The following is a 16,585-nucleotide window of genomic DNA, read 5'->3' on the forward strand; positions in this document are numbered from 1 at the left end:
TGACGGTGCATATCACCAAAGCAGCATGAGGTTATTGCAAAAAAGGACATGAGTGTGCATGACCATGTTCTGCTGCACTGGTTTAATTTTTCTGCTCAACTCCCCAAAAACCCAACCAGTACTAAGTCCAGTGCAGCATCATTTAGGTTACAAAAGCTGGACTTTGCTTCATGCTGGCTTGGAGCTGAGAACTGAGCACAAACCTTACCTGTGCTCACTTTGCCAGATGAGAAACGAGCAACATTCTTCTACAGGTGCTGCAATTGAACGTGTTCAGCTTCTGTCTTAGGCCTCAAGGGAACGCTTTTGGATATTGCCATGTATTTGTATTCCTTTTTGTATCCATTCTAATCAACTTTTTAAAAACTTACAGAAGAGTATCTCTGGGTATTCAAACATGCAAAGCCTGAATTTTAAAAGTAGGTCTTTCTTTTACCGTAGAAATTTTTTTACACACAAGTATGCCAATGTATTTAGAATATGTATTTACTTATCCAGTTGAATATTACTTTTTTTTCTGAAACAATCAGAATTTTTTCCTTCATATTTTCAAGGGCTTTTAAAATTCTCAAACAGAGTAGTCATAAGAATTTACAGTGACTTGAAAATTGTCTTATAGTATAACACTGTGAATAGCTTTAAGACAAATGAGAATTTAGAAGACTTGTTGGGAAGTGCCTGTTTAAAAGAAAGAAGAATATGAAATAGTCTTATTATATCAGGCAAATAATTAATTTGAAAGTTCATGTGAATTTCATCTTACTTGTGAAATGCCAGCAAGTGCTTGTAAAGAAGAACTTCAGTGTTATTGTAGAACTACACTGTTTATATTCTGCTATTCTAGAGAACCAGAAGTATAAATGGGAGAATCAAAATTTCATCCTGATCCTGTTTTATAAAGGTTACTTATTGTAACAAGTAAAAGCTATTGCTTTGTATGAGTTCTGAAGCGGTTTCTGCCCGTTTGATCTTCTGCATCATACTGAAACCATGCAGTTTGACAAGAATGCAGAAGTAAGCAACACTGACAGAAGTTGCTAGTAGGTGTTCCTAATGCCTAATGAAATCGTTTCAGCTTGCATTAAAATGCTTTTGAACAGACCCTACATTGCTACAAAATGTTTAAAAATTTTCAGCCCCCTCCATGCACTGAAAAAGAAGATGGGAAAATAGTCTTTCCAGGCCGACTGGAGCAGTGTTTTTGGAACAAGATTTGTCTCTAAAAACCTCTCCAAGGAGGATATTTATAATCTCCTGTTTCCATGGAAGTGAGGAACACAACTAAGTAACTTTTTTCTATTGTGTAGTTTCAAGGCTTGTGTAAGTCAGGGGAAAAGCTTTCATTGATTGCAGTGGTGTCCCAGTCCAGCCCTTCACGGGCAAATATTCACTAGCAGTTGCCAAGGAATAACTTTTTTGATGCAGAAATTTTTAGGTAGAGTTAAGAAGACATGCCAGTAAAGGTGTCTGTAACTGTCAATGAATATGCAAAAAAAGCCCTTAAGCAACCCAAAATCCACAAGGCAGAAGAGTGTTTCAGTACAGCATGAGACAGGGCTGTGTCTGAGTTGAAGAGGGGATGTGGAGGAACAGCTCAACATCAAATGTTATCTTAGCCAAAATTGTGAGAAACCATTTATTGCTCTATGAAATGGTAAGTAGAGGTAGGTTTCAGTGATGGTCCTTTAAAGACTGTAACAAAAATGCCAAGCACTGCGTAATGGAAGTTTGCCACCATTTCTCCTTGTACTCAAGATCCTGTAGCCAAGCTGTAGAAAGACAATGTGCTACTTGAGGAATATCAATGTAAGGAAAACCTTTTAGGTGTCACTTCTTATCCTGAACCAATATTGAAGCAAAGCTTTGTGATGATTTCAGGATACCTTGTGAACCTGCAGGTCTTGTCTTTCATAAGGAATAGGGGAGATGTTTGTTTTGGAGTTTGTTTAGTTTTTGTGCTGGTGACTTTGCATTCCATAGCTTTCTAAAGCCTTCAGCTGTTGGCTAATTTTTGACCTTCTTAATCTCTACCACCACTGTATGTTGGGAGATCTAATCTAATTCTGATACTTATAAAACCAACGTATATTAAGTCTGTAAAATATTTTTTCTGTATATATGGGGGTTTACGGACTAGTTTTATAGTGAGGTGAGATGCAAACATTTTGTAATCACTTATCTTTGATGATAATCTAAATTGAGAACCTCACCTTTGGCAAGAAGTAGTTTTTCACCGATATGTACAGATATGACCCATGAACCACATAAATTATTCTCCATATGTGCTGTTTCATCTGTAGAATATTTATTTATTTATGACTTTCTAAAGTCATTCTAAACTAGAAATGTACAACTTTAACATAGAATTTTATGACTTTTAATTCTACCATCTGAATCTCTCACTGGAGAATCCCTTCTTACTGGCAATATTATATTTGCACTTTGAAAGTACTTAGAAATTTATTTTTGCCACTAGTTTAGTATTAAATATTTCCTTGTCTATCTAGTTGTTTGTAATTTGAGGTGACATTTCCCGCATTCTGTGAGGAAAAAAAAAAACTGTAGCATTTGATTTCTGAGTTATACTGAGAAGCAAAATAATAATGGGAGAAGCAAAATAGTAAATTGTCACTGAAAGAAAGTATGGCACACAATGGATTTATCCAATAGAGTGTACTGGAATGCTGATTTTGTATCAGTTACATAATGTCAAACACCATGAAGTGTTCTTGACAGTACTATTTGATATTCAGATTTCAGACAATTGGCCTGGGTACAGTCTGGATTTGTTCACATATCCTCAGCACTACTATGGAGACCTGGAATATGTGCTCATTCCTCATGGCATTATTGTTGACAGGTATGTGTAGCATGAATGTTATAAAAATTGTTTGGTCAGTAGTATTATTCTTTTTTAGAAAGGCTGTCATCCATATACAGTGCACGTTTAATCTTTGTCCAAAATATTATGGGGTAAAAACTTGAATATTTTTATTTAGAAATTTAAATTAGTACATTTCTGTCTGTGCTGGAGTTCCTACACTTTTAACATACAAAATGGTCTTTGGAGTTCCTGGAAATTTCAGCTGAAAAAATTCTGAGGAACAATATAAATAATGAAAATTCATCAAAGAAATGTTTCCTAATGAGAGGTTTTCCCCATTCTCAGATTTGATAAAAGATGATAAAAGACTATATTATTAATCTTCAGTAAAGTAAGTGATCCTCATTCTTACAGCACTAAAAGGAATTATGTATTTCAGATCAAATGAGGTGATCTAATATTTCTAATATCTTCTATTTCTCATATAAAAAATATAGTAATTATCACTACTATATGGAATTTACTAGAGCATTAAAAAGAAAAGATGTGGAAATGAAGCAACAGCTGCTTCTTATACTTAGTATAGTAACTTCAGTCTAGAGCTTATTCTTCTCTGCTCCATACACAGATTTCACTAAAGTTCAGTCAATGTACTTACGTAGGGGCAAATTGATTTCTCTATTACATTTGGTAGAGAAAGAAAAAAACCAGCCAAACCTGGAAAATGTAACAATAAAAGACATGGGATAAATTATAGGATTATTTAATAAATTGCATCTTGTCAGCAAGCCCACTCTCATTGAAACTACTGAACTAATTCAGAGAGCTGTCAAAGAATTTTCCGGTGTAAGTGTTTACAGAATATAATGCACTGAGCTGTTTTTCCTCAAAACATCAAATGACACTGTTAAGTTTTCTGTTGATACTGCATTACATCTAGAAATTACTCAGTACCCTATTGTAGGTCTAGAAATGCTATCTGTAAAGTTAATCTTTATTATTTACATTTATTATTAAGATTAATATTTATTGTTTTTATCTTGAAAATATATGTAGTGTTGCATGGCAGGAATGTGTATCTTTTTTTTTCCAGTTATCTGCCATACTGTGTTTGCAATGCAGAATTGTCAAGGAGAGGATAGGTTTGGTTGGGAACCCCTCAGTTCTGGATTCATTGGAGCATTTGCTTGATTATTTGCCTATGTGTTGCCTTGAAAAAGTCACTGAAGCTCTTTGCACTCTTCATTTCTGCTGTATAAAACAGTGACCTGTACAGAATAGTGATAATATAATTTTTGTAAGCTTTTCACTGATACTCTCTTTCTTTCTAGTTTTTATGTATGTTTTTATTAAAACTGTAGGGGGTAGCATCTTCCAAAGCCAATCAGCATGACATTTTCAAATATTCTTCCCTATCTTTCACTTAATTTGTTGTTCTTGTGCAGTAGCTAATGTAACAAGTCAGGGGTTTGTACAGGTATATTTTGTACTGATAATGCCTATGTGGTAAAATGGAAGGCTAGCTCACATTCTTTTCTCTCGAGTCTCTGACATATTTATGAGCCCAGAATATGCTGAGATGTGTGGGTCATGTTTGTATAGCTGAGGAATTTATGCATTTATGGTTAACCAGATTCAAGTGCTTTGCATCTTGCATCCATCACACTGTATCTGCCATCTGTGAGCTGGATCCAAACCCCATCGAGCATTGGACTGTCCTATAAGGTGGTAAAGTCGCCCACCATTCCTGGAGATGCTCAGGAAATGACTGGACATGGCACTTTCTGTTATGGTCTAGTCATCAGTCAAAGGGTGAACTCGATGTTCTTGAAGGTCTTTTCTAACCTAAATCACTCTGTGATTCTGTGAATTCAGGATACTTAAGCAATGCCAGTCAAGCTTTATACTCACCGTAGTATTTGTAAAGTGTACTGTGAACTTAGAGTATCTGCATCTAAAGTTATTTTATCCCAATTTTTTTTTTCCCAGGACAGAACGACTGGCAAAAGATATTATGCAAGACATTGGAGACAATGATATTGTGGTTCTCTGTGTCCTCAAAGGTGGCTACAAGTTCTGTGCTGATCTTGTGGAGCACATTAAAAATCTTAGCAGAAATTCAGAAAGGTTCATCTCCATGAAAGTCGATTTTGTTAGACTGAAAAGTTACCACGTAAGTCAACAACTGATTTATGTAGATGCTGTTTGAATGTTGTAATAAATAGTTGACTTTTGCATGTGAAATCTCCACCTCCAATTACAAGAAAAACTATGTGAAAAATATTTTTGTTTGAACAACCTGTGAGGTTTTCTTAAAAACCCATATCCCTTATACATTTTAGATAGTATAAATAATGATATGAAACATCCTTGAGCTCTGTTGTTCTATTTAGTCAGTCTTTTATTTCTGGACAGAGAAGTATTCAAATTTCATTCATGTAAAATGTCAGCATCTTGTTAATTCTCAACTTCCTCAGTTCTGTCAAGTTAATTTCATGTTACTGCATTTTCCACCCCCGTATAGTTTGGCATATCTGCAAGGTGGTAAATCTATGTCTTCTTCTAAATGTTTAATGCCAAGTAAATTAAATGCTTTCATCTTCATAGTGTGCAGTTTACATAGTAGCAAAATATACCACCAGATGATGATAGTGTTCTACAAGAAAATTAAACAAACCATTCAATAAAATCCAGTTGAAGTAATCATTAAGCCCTCTTGTTATCTTCAGAGGAAATTATTCCATAATAATTCATCTGTGTCACTGAGGATATGAAAGTGAGATGACCAGAAGTTTTTAGAATCTCTAACTACAATTTCCTATTGTAGAAGTTAAAAGTTTATATTCTATGTTGCAGTGCATGTTTCATAGTCAGAGAGCATTTCTATAAGTAGGTTGTTGTAGAAATGTCTGAGGAAGTACACTAAATAAATAGAGTGATAATATGATGTCTTGCAGAAATGCAGCTTGCTATGTCCAGTAGTTCCCACAATAACTCTACATCCTTTCCACAGTTTTTTGGTTGGCATTTTCTTCTTACCCCAGTGACTATAAACTTTTCCTAACTTTCACAGATCTGGTCTGACGTTTTTTCAGCGTGGGGAAAAAAGTGAATGAGAGCTTTTTATAGCCATGTGGTTGGAATTTGGTCCTGGGACTTCTGTTTCAAGAATTAGTTCTATGAAGCATGTGTGAAATACTAATATTAAATATTTCCTAGTTATTCAACAGTATTACAGAAATAATTAATAAATTATAATGTTTGTCTTACATAATGGCACATAGAAATTTTATTCAATTTTTTTTTTGCATAATCTAATAGCATAATGTGTTAGCACTTCAGTAACACTGCTGAGCAAATAGTGGAATTACTTAAATTGAGTTTTATTTTGCATCTGACATATAAGTAATGCACGTGTTTTTCCTACAGAGTTATCTCTTACCCAGTATGAAGACATCCTGGTTTTAAAATTTCTTGCCTTGGGGTCGAATCTTATTAGACATACTAACCCATAACCAATGAGTGGCAGGAGATGTACTGTGAAAGTGTGGAAATTTTCACATCTTTAGCTTAGGAAATAGTGTAAAAGCATGTTATATCAAGCTGAAACAGTACTAAGAATATTAATATGCAATGGTGCAATTACCAGTGCTAAGACCTAGATGATCTTAGCATTTAGTGGCTGTGCATATTTTGGATCTCATGCTGTATCAGAAAGGTAGCACCTTCCCAATAACTAGTACCTGCATCTGTTTTTTTGAAAATATATTCTTTTTTCTTATATCTACTTCCAAACAGATGTCATGTATTTGGAGGCTGAAGCTGTCCTTGATTTAGTGCTTGGATCAGTGCTCGATACCTTGGTCTTGAGGAGCTGAATGACACTGCAGTAGAAATTTGAAATTACGTTAATATTGGTAGATGCAGTCCATGAGATGTGCATAAACGTAATGCTGACTAAAGCACCAGTACCACTACCGGCCATCCTTTGCATGTTGAGTTACTACTGTGTCCTTTGCAATTGCAGGTTTTGGAGAATGTCCCTTTGTCAGCATAGCTGGTCTCAGATCACTTGAGGAACTTGCTGTACCTAGTCTGAGTGACACTTTATCCCAGCCTTACATGAGACTCCCAAGTTTATTCTGTAATAACATATCTTTCTCAGCGTTTTACGCTTTAATCAGAGGCAACAATTACAGCTTTAGAGATAAGACTCTCCTTAAAATCTTGGAGCATCAACAGTTCTACTCCTTTGATTTCATCTGTTTTCTGTTCCACTTTCTAGTAAGACTTATTACTGCTCTGTTTTTTAATCCCTTTTTCATTTTACAGATACCATTCTTCTCTCATTATTTATCCTGTATCCTTTTACTAACTGTTCTCTCTTTCTCTCCTGAAGGGAGTCCTGCTGCTCTCAATATGCTTCCTTCAGACATGTCTCCCTTCCCCCCCTCCAGCTGTTTAAATCCAGCAACAAATTTCAGCTCAAACTCATGGGATTTTTGTATTGTCTCGTTCCAGCTTCAATATTGAAAGGTTAGTTGATTTTTAGGGGTTGTAATTCAAAGTGGGATTTCTTGGTTTAATAGGATAGCAAAAATGAGCTGTAATTGGGACCCAGAGTCAGATCTTGGCATCAGTGGAAGTATCCCTTTATTACCAAGTATCAGTGGAAAATGTGCTTTGCTGTTTGGCATACAGACATGATTACAGGAAAAGGAGATTGCAAATAGGACCAGTTTTATATGGCTCTTTGGTTTTCAAACCTGTCATAATATTACAGAGTTTAGACTTTTGAATTTATACTTAATTAGTATGTTAGGATTTGCTTTCATATTAAGTAGCTGAAAGCTCTGCATGTATTATCTCCTTTGTTAGATTTCTTAATGCTAATGAATTGATCTGGGAAAAAAAAAAAGCATAGTACATTTAGATTCTCTGGATATTATTGAGATGAGTGGCTACTTGTACTGCCATAATCAGGATGGTTTTAGCTGGTTTGCAAAATATTGTCCTATGTGCCTGAACATTTTTACATTTTTCTGAGAAACTTTTCTGTATTTTACAAGGGGCAGATTAAAGAAAGCACCAAGATGGGAGTTAGAAAATAAGATTTCAGGAGCAGAGATAGGAAGCATCATGTAGAATTAAGAATAAAAGTCATGAAGTAGATGGAGAGGAAAATCAAATCAATTTTCCAGATGGAAATCTGAATGAAAAGCAGCAACTCTGAGTTTTAAGAGGCAGAGAAGAGAAAACATCCACTTTTTTGAATGAACTCAAGAGTAGCAAGGCAAGAAATATAGTGGGTAGAGCAAGAAGCACTATAATAGTGTGAAACATGTGACATATGATTAATATATAGAAAGATGCAAGCCAAGTTTTATGGGAAGACACTGTCTTCTGGAAACACTGACATGAGAACTGAGAATTTGGCAGCTTTTTAGATATTAGGCTCTAAGATATTGGATTTTAGTATAAGTCAGGAACAGTGGAATTGTCTGCAGAGATTTTTGAGTTTAAAACTGGATGAATAAAATTTACTAGGTGCAATTTTTACCAGTTCAGAAGTAGAAAAAGGGTGAGGGTTTCAGATTGAAAGACTAATTCAAAATCATTTACAGAAGCATGGTATGTGGAAGTCAAAGATGAAAAGTGATGGTGGAAGAATCTGGGGAATGTCATGTAAGGAGAATATCACCCTAGCAGGAGAGATGGTGGATCCAGAAATTCCATAATACATTTGTGATATTGATAACTTTAGGAGATTAAAGAACTGATTAGGAAGAATCCAGAGGGAAGTACAACAGGGAAATTAGGAACATGTTTTACTAGGGTGTTTTGAATTAAATGATAGGACTAGTCAAGAAAGAATGGTTGAGAACGAACAAAAAGAGAGAGAGAATGAACGAAAAAATAGAAGGATGTGGATGTCATGAAGAAAAGGGCTGAATTGGACATGTTTTACTAAAAACACATACTATAAGAAGTGTAGCAGAAGAGCAGACTGTTCGTAAACAATACTTTGTTCAGTGTGGAAGAGATAATTTAGGACAAGCTGAAAAGACAAAGGTTGAATTACAGCTTCAGTCAGAAGAAGATGTTCTGGCTTAACAAGTCTAATCTGCAGCTAAGAGATGCAACAATACCACCTAATCCTGTTCCATGGCTTTGCCAAATGTGATCTTTAAGTCAAACCTCAATTTTTAAATGGAATTGAAAAAATTAAGTAGAGGAAGTATGCAGACTTTCCTGAGAAGTTCTCAGCAGTCTTTCAATAGAAGAGAAGGTAAATGCATGTGAGTTAAGACTTCTTTAGTGAATAGATGATGAAAGCTAAAAAGAGAAGGAATCCTGATAAGTCATTGTTGAAACTGGTGGTGGGGACTGATGGAAGAGAGGAGGAAAACCACACACTTGTATTAGGCAGACCAGTGTTCTTTCTACTATGCATTGCTACCTGTTCTTGTAAAATGTTTAGTATTCCCATATGGTTATCCATAGATATCTATCTAATCCTCTTAATTACTGTATTTTATAAAATAGATATGATAGTAAAGCTCGCATCTTGGGGGAGGACAAGTGAATCTTGGTGGCATAACCTTTTTTTGCTGAAAACCATGGAGAGGTGAAGTAGGAATGAGATTGTTACTTTTCCTTAAGTCTTTTGTGATTAGTTTGATTATATGGTGAACTAAAGTGACAGAAGAGCAGCCATCTCTGTTATTTTGAAGCCACATTGCTATAACAAACTGTCTTATTTTTAATAACTTTGGGGCCCCACCTGGTGTACTGTATCCAACTCTGAAGTCCCCTGTACAAAGCAAAGCCAAGGATCTGTTGGAAGGAGTCTGGAGGAGGCTACATAACAGGTCTGGAGCACATCTCCTAGGAAGACAGATTGATTCAGTAGGGGTTCTTCAGCCTGGAGAGGAGAAGGCTTTCGGGAGACCTTAGAGCAGATGGCCAGGACTTGAAAGGGGCCCACAAGAAAGGTGAAGAGGGACATTTACAAAGCCAGGGAATGATAGGACAAGGTGAAATGCCTTTAAATTAAAAGAGGGTAGGTTTGGACTAGATAGAAGGAGACTTTTTTTTTTTGTGATGAGGCACTGGAACACGTTGGACAGTTTGATGCGCCAAATATGAATGAACTTCAGAGGAAACTTCCAGAGGGTTATGTAGATTTGGTCAATTCATGTAATTCTTTCAAATGAGTACATTATTTATGGTTTCCAGAACATAACTAATAAAAAAATGTAAAAATGTGACTGCTGAATTGTAATCCATGCACAATGGTTGCATTGAATTCTGTTCACAAACAAATCCATTGATATGATCTGTTTCCTCTTCAGCCTCCAGTTGTTTGAAACATATTTACAACTGTTGGTTATTAGTCTTGGCATAAACAGGACTATTAGAGCTGCAAGAATTTGAAAACAAGCAACAAAACAAGCACTGTTTAGTAGAAATCTGAAATGTTTTTGCTATATGAAACCATCTCAGTAAATAGTTTTGCTAAATCTCTCTACTGTAGGAGTAGGAAACAGAGGGATTTTATAATGAGTAAGTTGAAAGCTTGGTAAATGGAGTAAAATAATTTCCTTTTTCTGCCATGCAGGTTTCCTTCTCATATAATTCCTAAAATACTCAATAGCATGAAGCATCAGACTATAATCAGAGTGGTATAAAATGTACAGTCCTACTTTTCATAATAACCTATTCTTATTCAGTATAATTTTTCTTTATGTAACTTGGCTTAAGATCACTGTGTACTTTGATTTAAAAATAATATATTGAAATCCTGACCCTGAAAAAGCAAGTAGCCTTGAAATGGTTTTATTAATTTAACAACACAGAAGAAACAACTGTCTTGCTTTCATTTAGTGATTCACATCTATATCCTGACTCTACACCAGTGGTACAATGATTGTTTATCTCCATTGCTGTGTCACACAGTTAGACACAACTTATGATCTCCTGACAAGAATGTACATGCTGAGATGAAAAAGAAGTCACCTTAGCTTTTGTACTTACAGATTTTCTTTTGGGCAGGTTATGGGTTCCCTTTATTTTGCTTCATGTACATGGTTTAGCTGATGACTGCATCATCATATTGATGCTGAGTAGCCATGGAAGAATTACAAATTGGAACCTTCCTGATAGAATGAATTCCTGTCAACTTTGAAGCCAAGTTCTACCATAATTTCACAGGACTGAACTCCAAATTATCTGTGAATTATACATTTGACATGCAAATAAATAACTTCAGTCTGGGCAAAAATGTAATTTAATTTGAAAATTAGTCATTTGATTTTTTTAATTTGGGGAGACGTTGTGTGTGTAGTAGACATTCAACAACTAAAACATACTCTTAACCTTTTTCAAATGTATGTCTTGCAGGCATCACTGCAGACAGTGAACAACTGTACAGAGAATTTTGCAGCATGGTATGGTTTTAGATGCTAATGGGTAGCAGAAACATGACATAACTTAGACATAGAAACTACTAGTGTCAAGAATCTAGACCTTAAAGTTGTTGCTGTTCTGAGAAATATGTTCTGTTGATTGTAGATGGTGTTGTCAGAGAGATGTCTTATGGGCAAGTCAATGATGAGAGATTGGGGAAATCTGCTCCTTGAATTGTCAAAGGGATTTTATCTATCTTTGTCTGTTAATGGATAAAACAGCATTTACGCCCTGAAGTAGCAATATCTTTTTGAGTGAAAGTTCCATGAGATGCTCAGACCTGCTAAAACAAGTGAGTAAAAGATCTTTCAGAGCTCTAAGCCAAAGACACTCCCAAACCTTAAGCAGACATTGGTGCTCTCCCCGTATCTCTTATGCTTCAGTTATTTTCTGAAATTTAGTAAGACCTGAGATGGTGAAGAAGGTGATGAACAGTGGAAACAGATCACATTTTTTGTGAATTGAGTGTTTGGGGATACTACAATTCACAGTTCTCCAAACTGTGTCCAAATTTTCATTTTTCAAGTGTTAAGACTTGTTTAAAAATAGAATATTTCTCATGAAAGAAACAAAACACCCACATTAACATGCATCAGTGTTTTCCTGCAAAATACCAGCCTCAGAGACACTTAAACTCTTCAGAGAAATAGCCAAAAATGTGTTAGTAGTGGAAGTCATCCCAAAAGCTTATTCTTGCAGCTAGCTGATGAAATTTTAAAAGAAATTCACCAAAATGTCATGAGAAGAATGACAGTCTTTTTGGTTAAATTGTGGGTGGTGTTACAAGAGTAGCAGCACAATTCAGGCACTTTGAGAGTAAACTCTTCTGCCTGATTAACCTGTACATCAGGTACAGTGGCTTGGTGTGGAAACTCAGACACTGGAGGTGGGTTTCTTTTCTGATTGCACCTGCACTGGCTGGAACAGTGACCGTTTCCAGTCCATTCCTCAGGGACTGCAGTGCCCTCCAGGCAGTCATACTGGCCAGCTCAGCTGCTTCTGAGCACTCCCTAACCTGAGCACAGCCCAGATAACATCAGTGATGAGAGAATTTCTATTTGGACCACTTGAGCTTTCTGAATTTGTTTTTAGCAACATGCACACATGCATCTCAGTAGCCCCTGCCAGAGGGAGACTTAGAAGCAGCTGGAGACAGCTTGTGGGCAGTAAAATCTTTAGTCAGCATAGTTCTTGCTGGAGAAAAGAGTCTTCCCATAGTCAAGGGACCCTCACTACCATGTGTGCAACCTTCAGACTCAAACTCTGCTTTACCTGAGGGATGCTCCTCAAAAGTATCAGAAGGAGTGTGGGTATTTCAACTCTAGTTATTTTTGTGTACCAGCCTAGTTCTGATAGTGTCCTGAGATAAACTGAAGAAGGCTATACTATATGGAATAAAATGTGAACTTAAAAGTTAGGGTCTCGAAACTTCTTAGGTCTGGTGGCAGATGCTCTCCTTTCACCTACATGGCATCCACAGCTTCCATTTAACGTGGTGGCGGAGCTGTGAGCTATGAGAGCTTTAATTCACTTCTTGCTCAAAGAAAGTGTTTTATTTAAAATAAAACATAGAGTTTTGTTATGTGCTTAGGGGCTTGGTATCCTACTTCTAATGTAAGTAGGTGTTAATTTGTGGGCAGAGTTCAGGAAAGGTCATAATAAGTCTGTCGTACAGTCAGTTTATCAAGTTTATCTCTAATGTAAAACTTATAGAGGATGATCTTTGTAACTATATGCATCAGATAACACACCTACACATCACTTGAATATGTTAGCACCATCTGAAATCTTAGTGATTTTTTAAAGTATGAGTAAGTGTTTCAGTGACTCACATATGAAAGATTTGGGGGAACCAAACAACTCAGCCAAGGAAGAACTGAGTAGGAAGCGGCCTGATTGCCATGGGGACAGAACTAGAGCAGATGTGGCAGTGAAGGCAGAGTGATTCTGAGCTGTCCTACAGCCTTTTAGAAATATCAAAGTATTGTTTTAAAGCATTTATGAAGCATATTGAAGCAAGTAACTGCATAATTTGTTAAGATACTTTTCATTTTTATCTACTGTTTCCATCTTAGGTATGAAGCTTACCTTCCTTCATACTGATACATGATTTTTAGCTATGGATTTTTATTTTTTAATTTTAAAAAATTGGTTTTTCTATATTGTGGGTTGATACTGTGTTCTTCTGGATTTCAGATCTAATATAAACTCCCTAGATGTATTTTCTAATACTTTTTGAGAAATTTGTCTCCTGAGGATCACGTTTTCTTACAAACTCTAATGCTTTCTTTTGAAAAATGTCTTCTAAATTTAAATAAATGTCTTGATTACAGTATATTGCATAGGTTACAGCTACTATGTGTAAATGGAGCTTATGATCTGAAGTTCCTTTTTCTTAAGGTTTTTTTATATGAGTTTATTTGTGAGCTCAAATCTTTGGTATTTTTAAGCAATCCATGTTCCTGGAATATCTTAATATTTAAGACTATGGATGTTTTTGAAACTGGCTGCTTTTAAAACAGATTCAAAGCATCAAGGGATTCTATTAGAAGCATCCAACTGTTCATCTTTTCAAATAATTAGATTCCCCTGGATACAGTATTTGTTGTAAAGCAGTGGTTTCTTATAAGGCCTAAAATATTGAAGTTAGTTTTAGAAAAATGTTTTTATTTCATATTCTGCCAAAAATCCACCAAGCTGCTACTACTAAGTTATGGCATTTGCAGCAATACTATATGTCATCCTGCTTCATGGATTTTACAGGGAGATAGGATCTTATGTATAAGATAGGTCCAGAACTTAATGGTCACTAATCCTGTTGTAAAAATAAGATCTGATGAGTTTGAAAGTCCTGTGACATATTTATGCGTTGGAAAAACATCACATTACTTGTGCCCTAGTAGTGCCATTTAATTGGTGAGTTTTTCATATTAAGGTCTGAAATGGGGCAAAATTAATTAAAAGAAGCCAGAGGGTTCTAATTTTTCTCGAGGAATTTGATGATTCCTTTTTACTGACATCTTAAATGCTGTTTCTTAAAACAGATCATAACGTGTAGTGTTCATGCAGTGTCACACCCCAGCGGGTCTGTAAGGCCCAGACCAAAAGGTTATTCTAAAGAAATATGGCAATAATAGGAACTCCTCTGTAACTACAGTGCTGATCTGTGTGACAGATACAAAATTCTTTTCCCTCCTCATTTAATAGACAGAAGTTAAAATATTTAAATAAAGATGGGATACTATCACTGTACAAGAAAATTTATATTGTGCTGTTAAAAGTTTCCAAGTTGTCATTAGCCAAGGGACTAAACGTGGTATGGATGAGAGTGCTACTGAGTTGTGAGAGTCATTGATAAACTAAGCTCCAGATTTCTGGAAGAGACTTAGCATTGGAGATTTCTATCAAACTCATCTTCTGTGAATTTTCTTACACCTATTTATCTGTTTTCTCAGCCTGTGACTATTTGACAAAGTTCAAGATTCTTTTGTCTCTGGTTTATCAGCGGATTCTAGGAACCAATGGTAGTTAGGGTCAGAAGATTAGCACTTTGTGCTTATTCTAGAGAAATCTGTTTTCTTCATGCGTACAGAATCCCTAAGTGGACAGGTTTTTTAGTACAGAGCTACAAGCTACAAACTCACTATATGTTTTTTCACAATGTTCATTTACTTTTGATCATTAATTTACAACACAGTTCCAAAAATGGGGTAAGATCACGCATGTGGATCTAGTAGTGTCTGAGCTGGCATACTAAGATCCTCTGTTGAGGCTGGGAAACATAACTTCTAGTTCCACTACTGTAATCTTCATGCACTTAATACTAAACAATAATTGGGCAAAAGACAGATATTCCAGTTAGTGTGGACTTGAATCCAAACAGACATTTTCCTACCCAAGTCCAGTATAGTTGGCCATAGCATGATGGATGACCTTAATGACTTTTGCATTACCATAGCAGGAGGAAAATTTTCCATACACTCTTTGGCTTATGGAGCTGAGGAGGAAAAGCATCCCAAGTCTGCTATTCCAGTCATGTGGGCTGGTATTACACAAGGTAGAGAGCCTTAGCAATCCCTCCTGACAGCCCAAAAGTCCTGAATAGGACTGTGGCAGTTCTGGAGGGTGTGCTTCCTAAATTTTTCTTTTACCTGTAAGCTTTAAAATTTATTTGCTTCCCATCTCTGGGGAAGAATTATTTGATCTGAACTGTACCTTACATGACTGAAGAGCCCTGTGAAATTGTTAATACCTTTCTCATCCTGGAACATACACAGATTTAATTTCTGTTTTAAATATTATCTTAGACAACAAAAATAAGGTAGAGTACAAGGAAATCTCAGATTATAGTATGTGAAAACTAACCTGAGTTTTGAGGATTTATTCTGCTTCTGATATACATACAAGTCAAAATCTTTGTTATCATATGTTCTTGATTTCAGTTCTTGCTGATCTTATTAAGTGTTCAGGTGCTGTTTCTGCCATATGGTGATATGTAGTGCTGCAGTCTTCCTGCCTCATCCTTAAACAAAAGAACCCATTTAACCAATGCTAAGCAAGTACATAAAATTTAATTGTTAAATCAGAAATTTAAAAATTAAATAATTTATTGTCTATAATCCTTATTAGCCAAGTTAACTGGTATGAATTCTGCTTTGATTTATGACGGTTTGGCCCTTTTTTAGGATACCTTACCTTCTTTGGATTAAATACAGAGGAACCTTGGCACACAAAAAATTTCTGAGTGTCTGAACAGATGATTACAAACAATTCCATTTATAAAGTTTAATAATTTACTGTTTCCCAGACTGTTGTTTAAGCTGAATGACCTGCCTTCCTTTTACAGTAGGGAAGAAATGTGCCCAGGTGTTACCACAGGCCAGCTGATAAGGAGTACCTTGCTGTCAGTAAGTTCATTGTTTGTCATTCTCTGTCCAAAGCCAACTTCCTTATTGCAAAACTCTGGCTTTCCCTGGAACTGGATAGACTAGCCTGAATTTGAAGCAGTTCCAAACCTGAGTGGTGGAGGTTTTAATTAAGAAATAACAACAAGGAAGAAATGGAATAAAAAATAAAGTAAATCTTCACATGAGTTATATTGTAGATCTACCCGTAGAGAAGTAAAATATGTCTTTCAGTGTGGTAACTAGAACTCTGCTAGATATACACCTGCAGCAGTTTCAAGTTTGCTATCGCCTGTTATCCTGGCAATAGCAATAAGGCCAGTCTCACTGCAGCAGTCAGTGGTGTGGTCAGCTCAGGAAGGCAGCTTTAAAGCTTTCAGAACTGCAC

At 35.9% G+C, this 16,585-nt stretch overlaps 1 protein-coding gene across 4 annotated transcripts in view; it reads left to right on the forward strand.

Moving 5' to 3' along the window:
• The window catches only part of PRTFDC1 (phosphoribosyl transferase domain containing 1), a 44,111-nt gene that overhangs the window by 880 nt on the left and 26,646 nt on the right, over positions 1 to 16,585 (forward strand). For all 4 annotated transcript variants that reach the window (XM_033077388.2, XM_033077397.2, XM_033077407.1 and 1 more), the window contains exons 2-3: positions 2,754 to 2,860; positions 4,814 to 4,997. In XM_033077388.2, the coding sequence (XP_032933279.1) occupies positions 2,754 to 2,860; positions 4,814 to 4,997 (291 nt within the window). The remainder of the gene's footprint in view (positions 1 to 2,753; positions 2,861 to 4,813; positions 4,998 to 16,585) is intronic.

The sequence above is a fragment of the Catharus ustulatus genome, chromosome 1 (assembly GCF_009819885.2).
Source record: "Catharus ustulatus isolate bCatUst1 chromosome 1, bCatUst1.pri.v2, whole genome shotgun sequence".
Taxonomy (NCBI): Eukaryota; Metazoa; Chordata; class Aves; order Passeriformes; family Turdidae; genus Catharus; species Catharus ustulatus.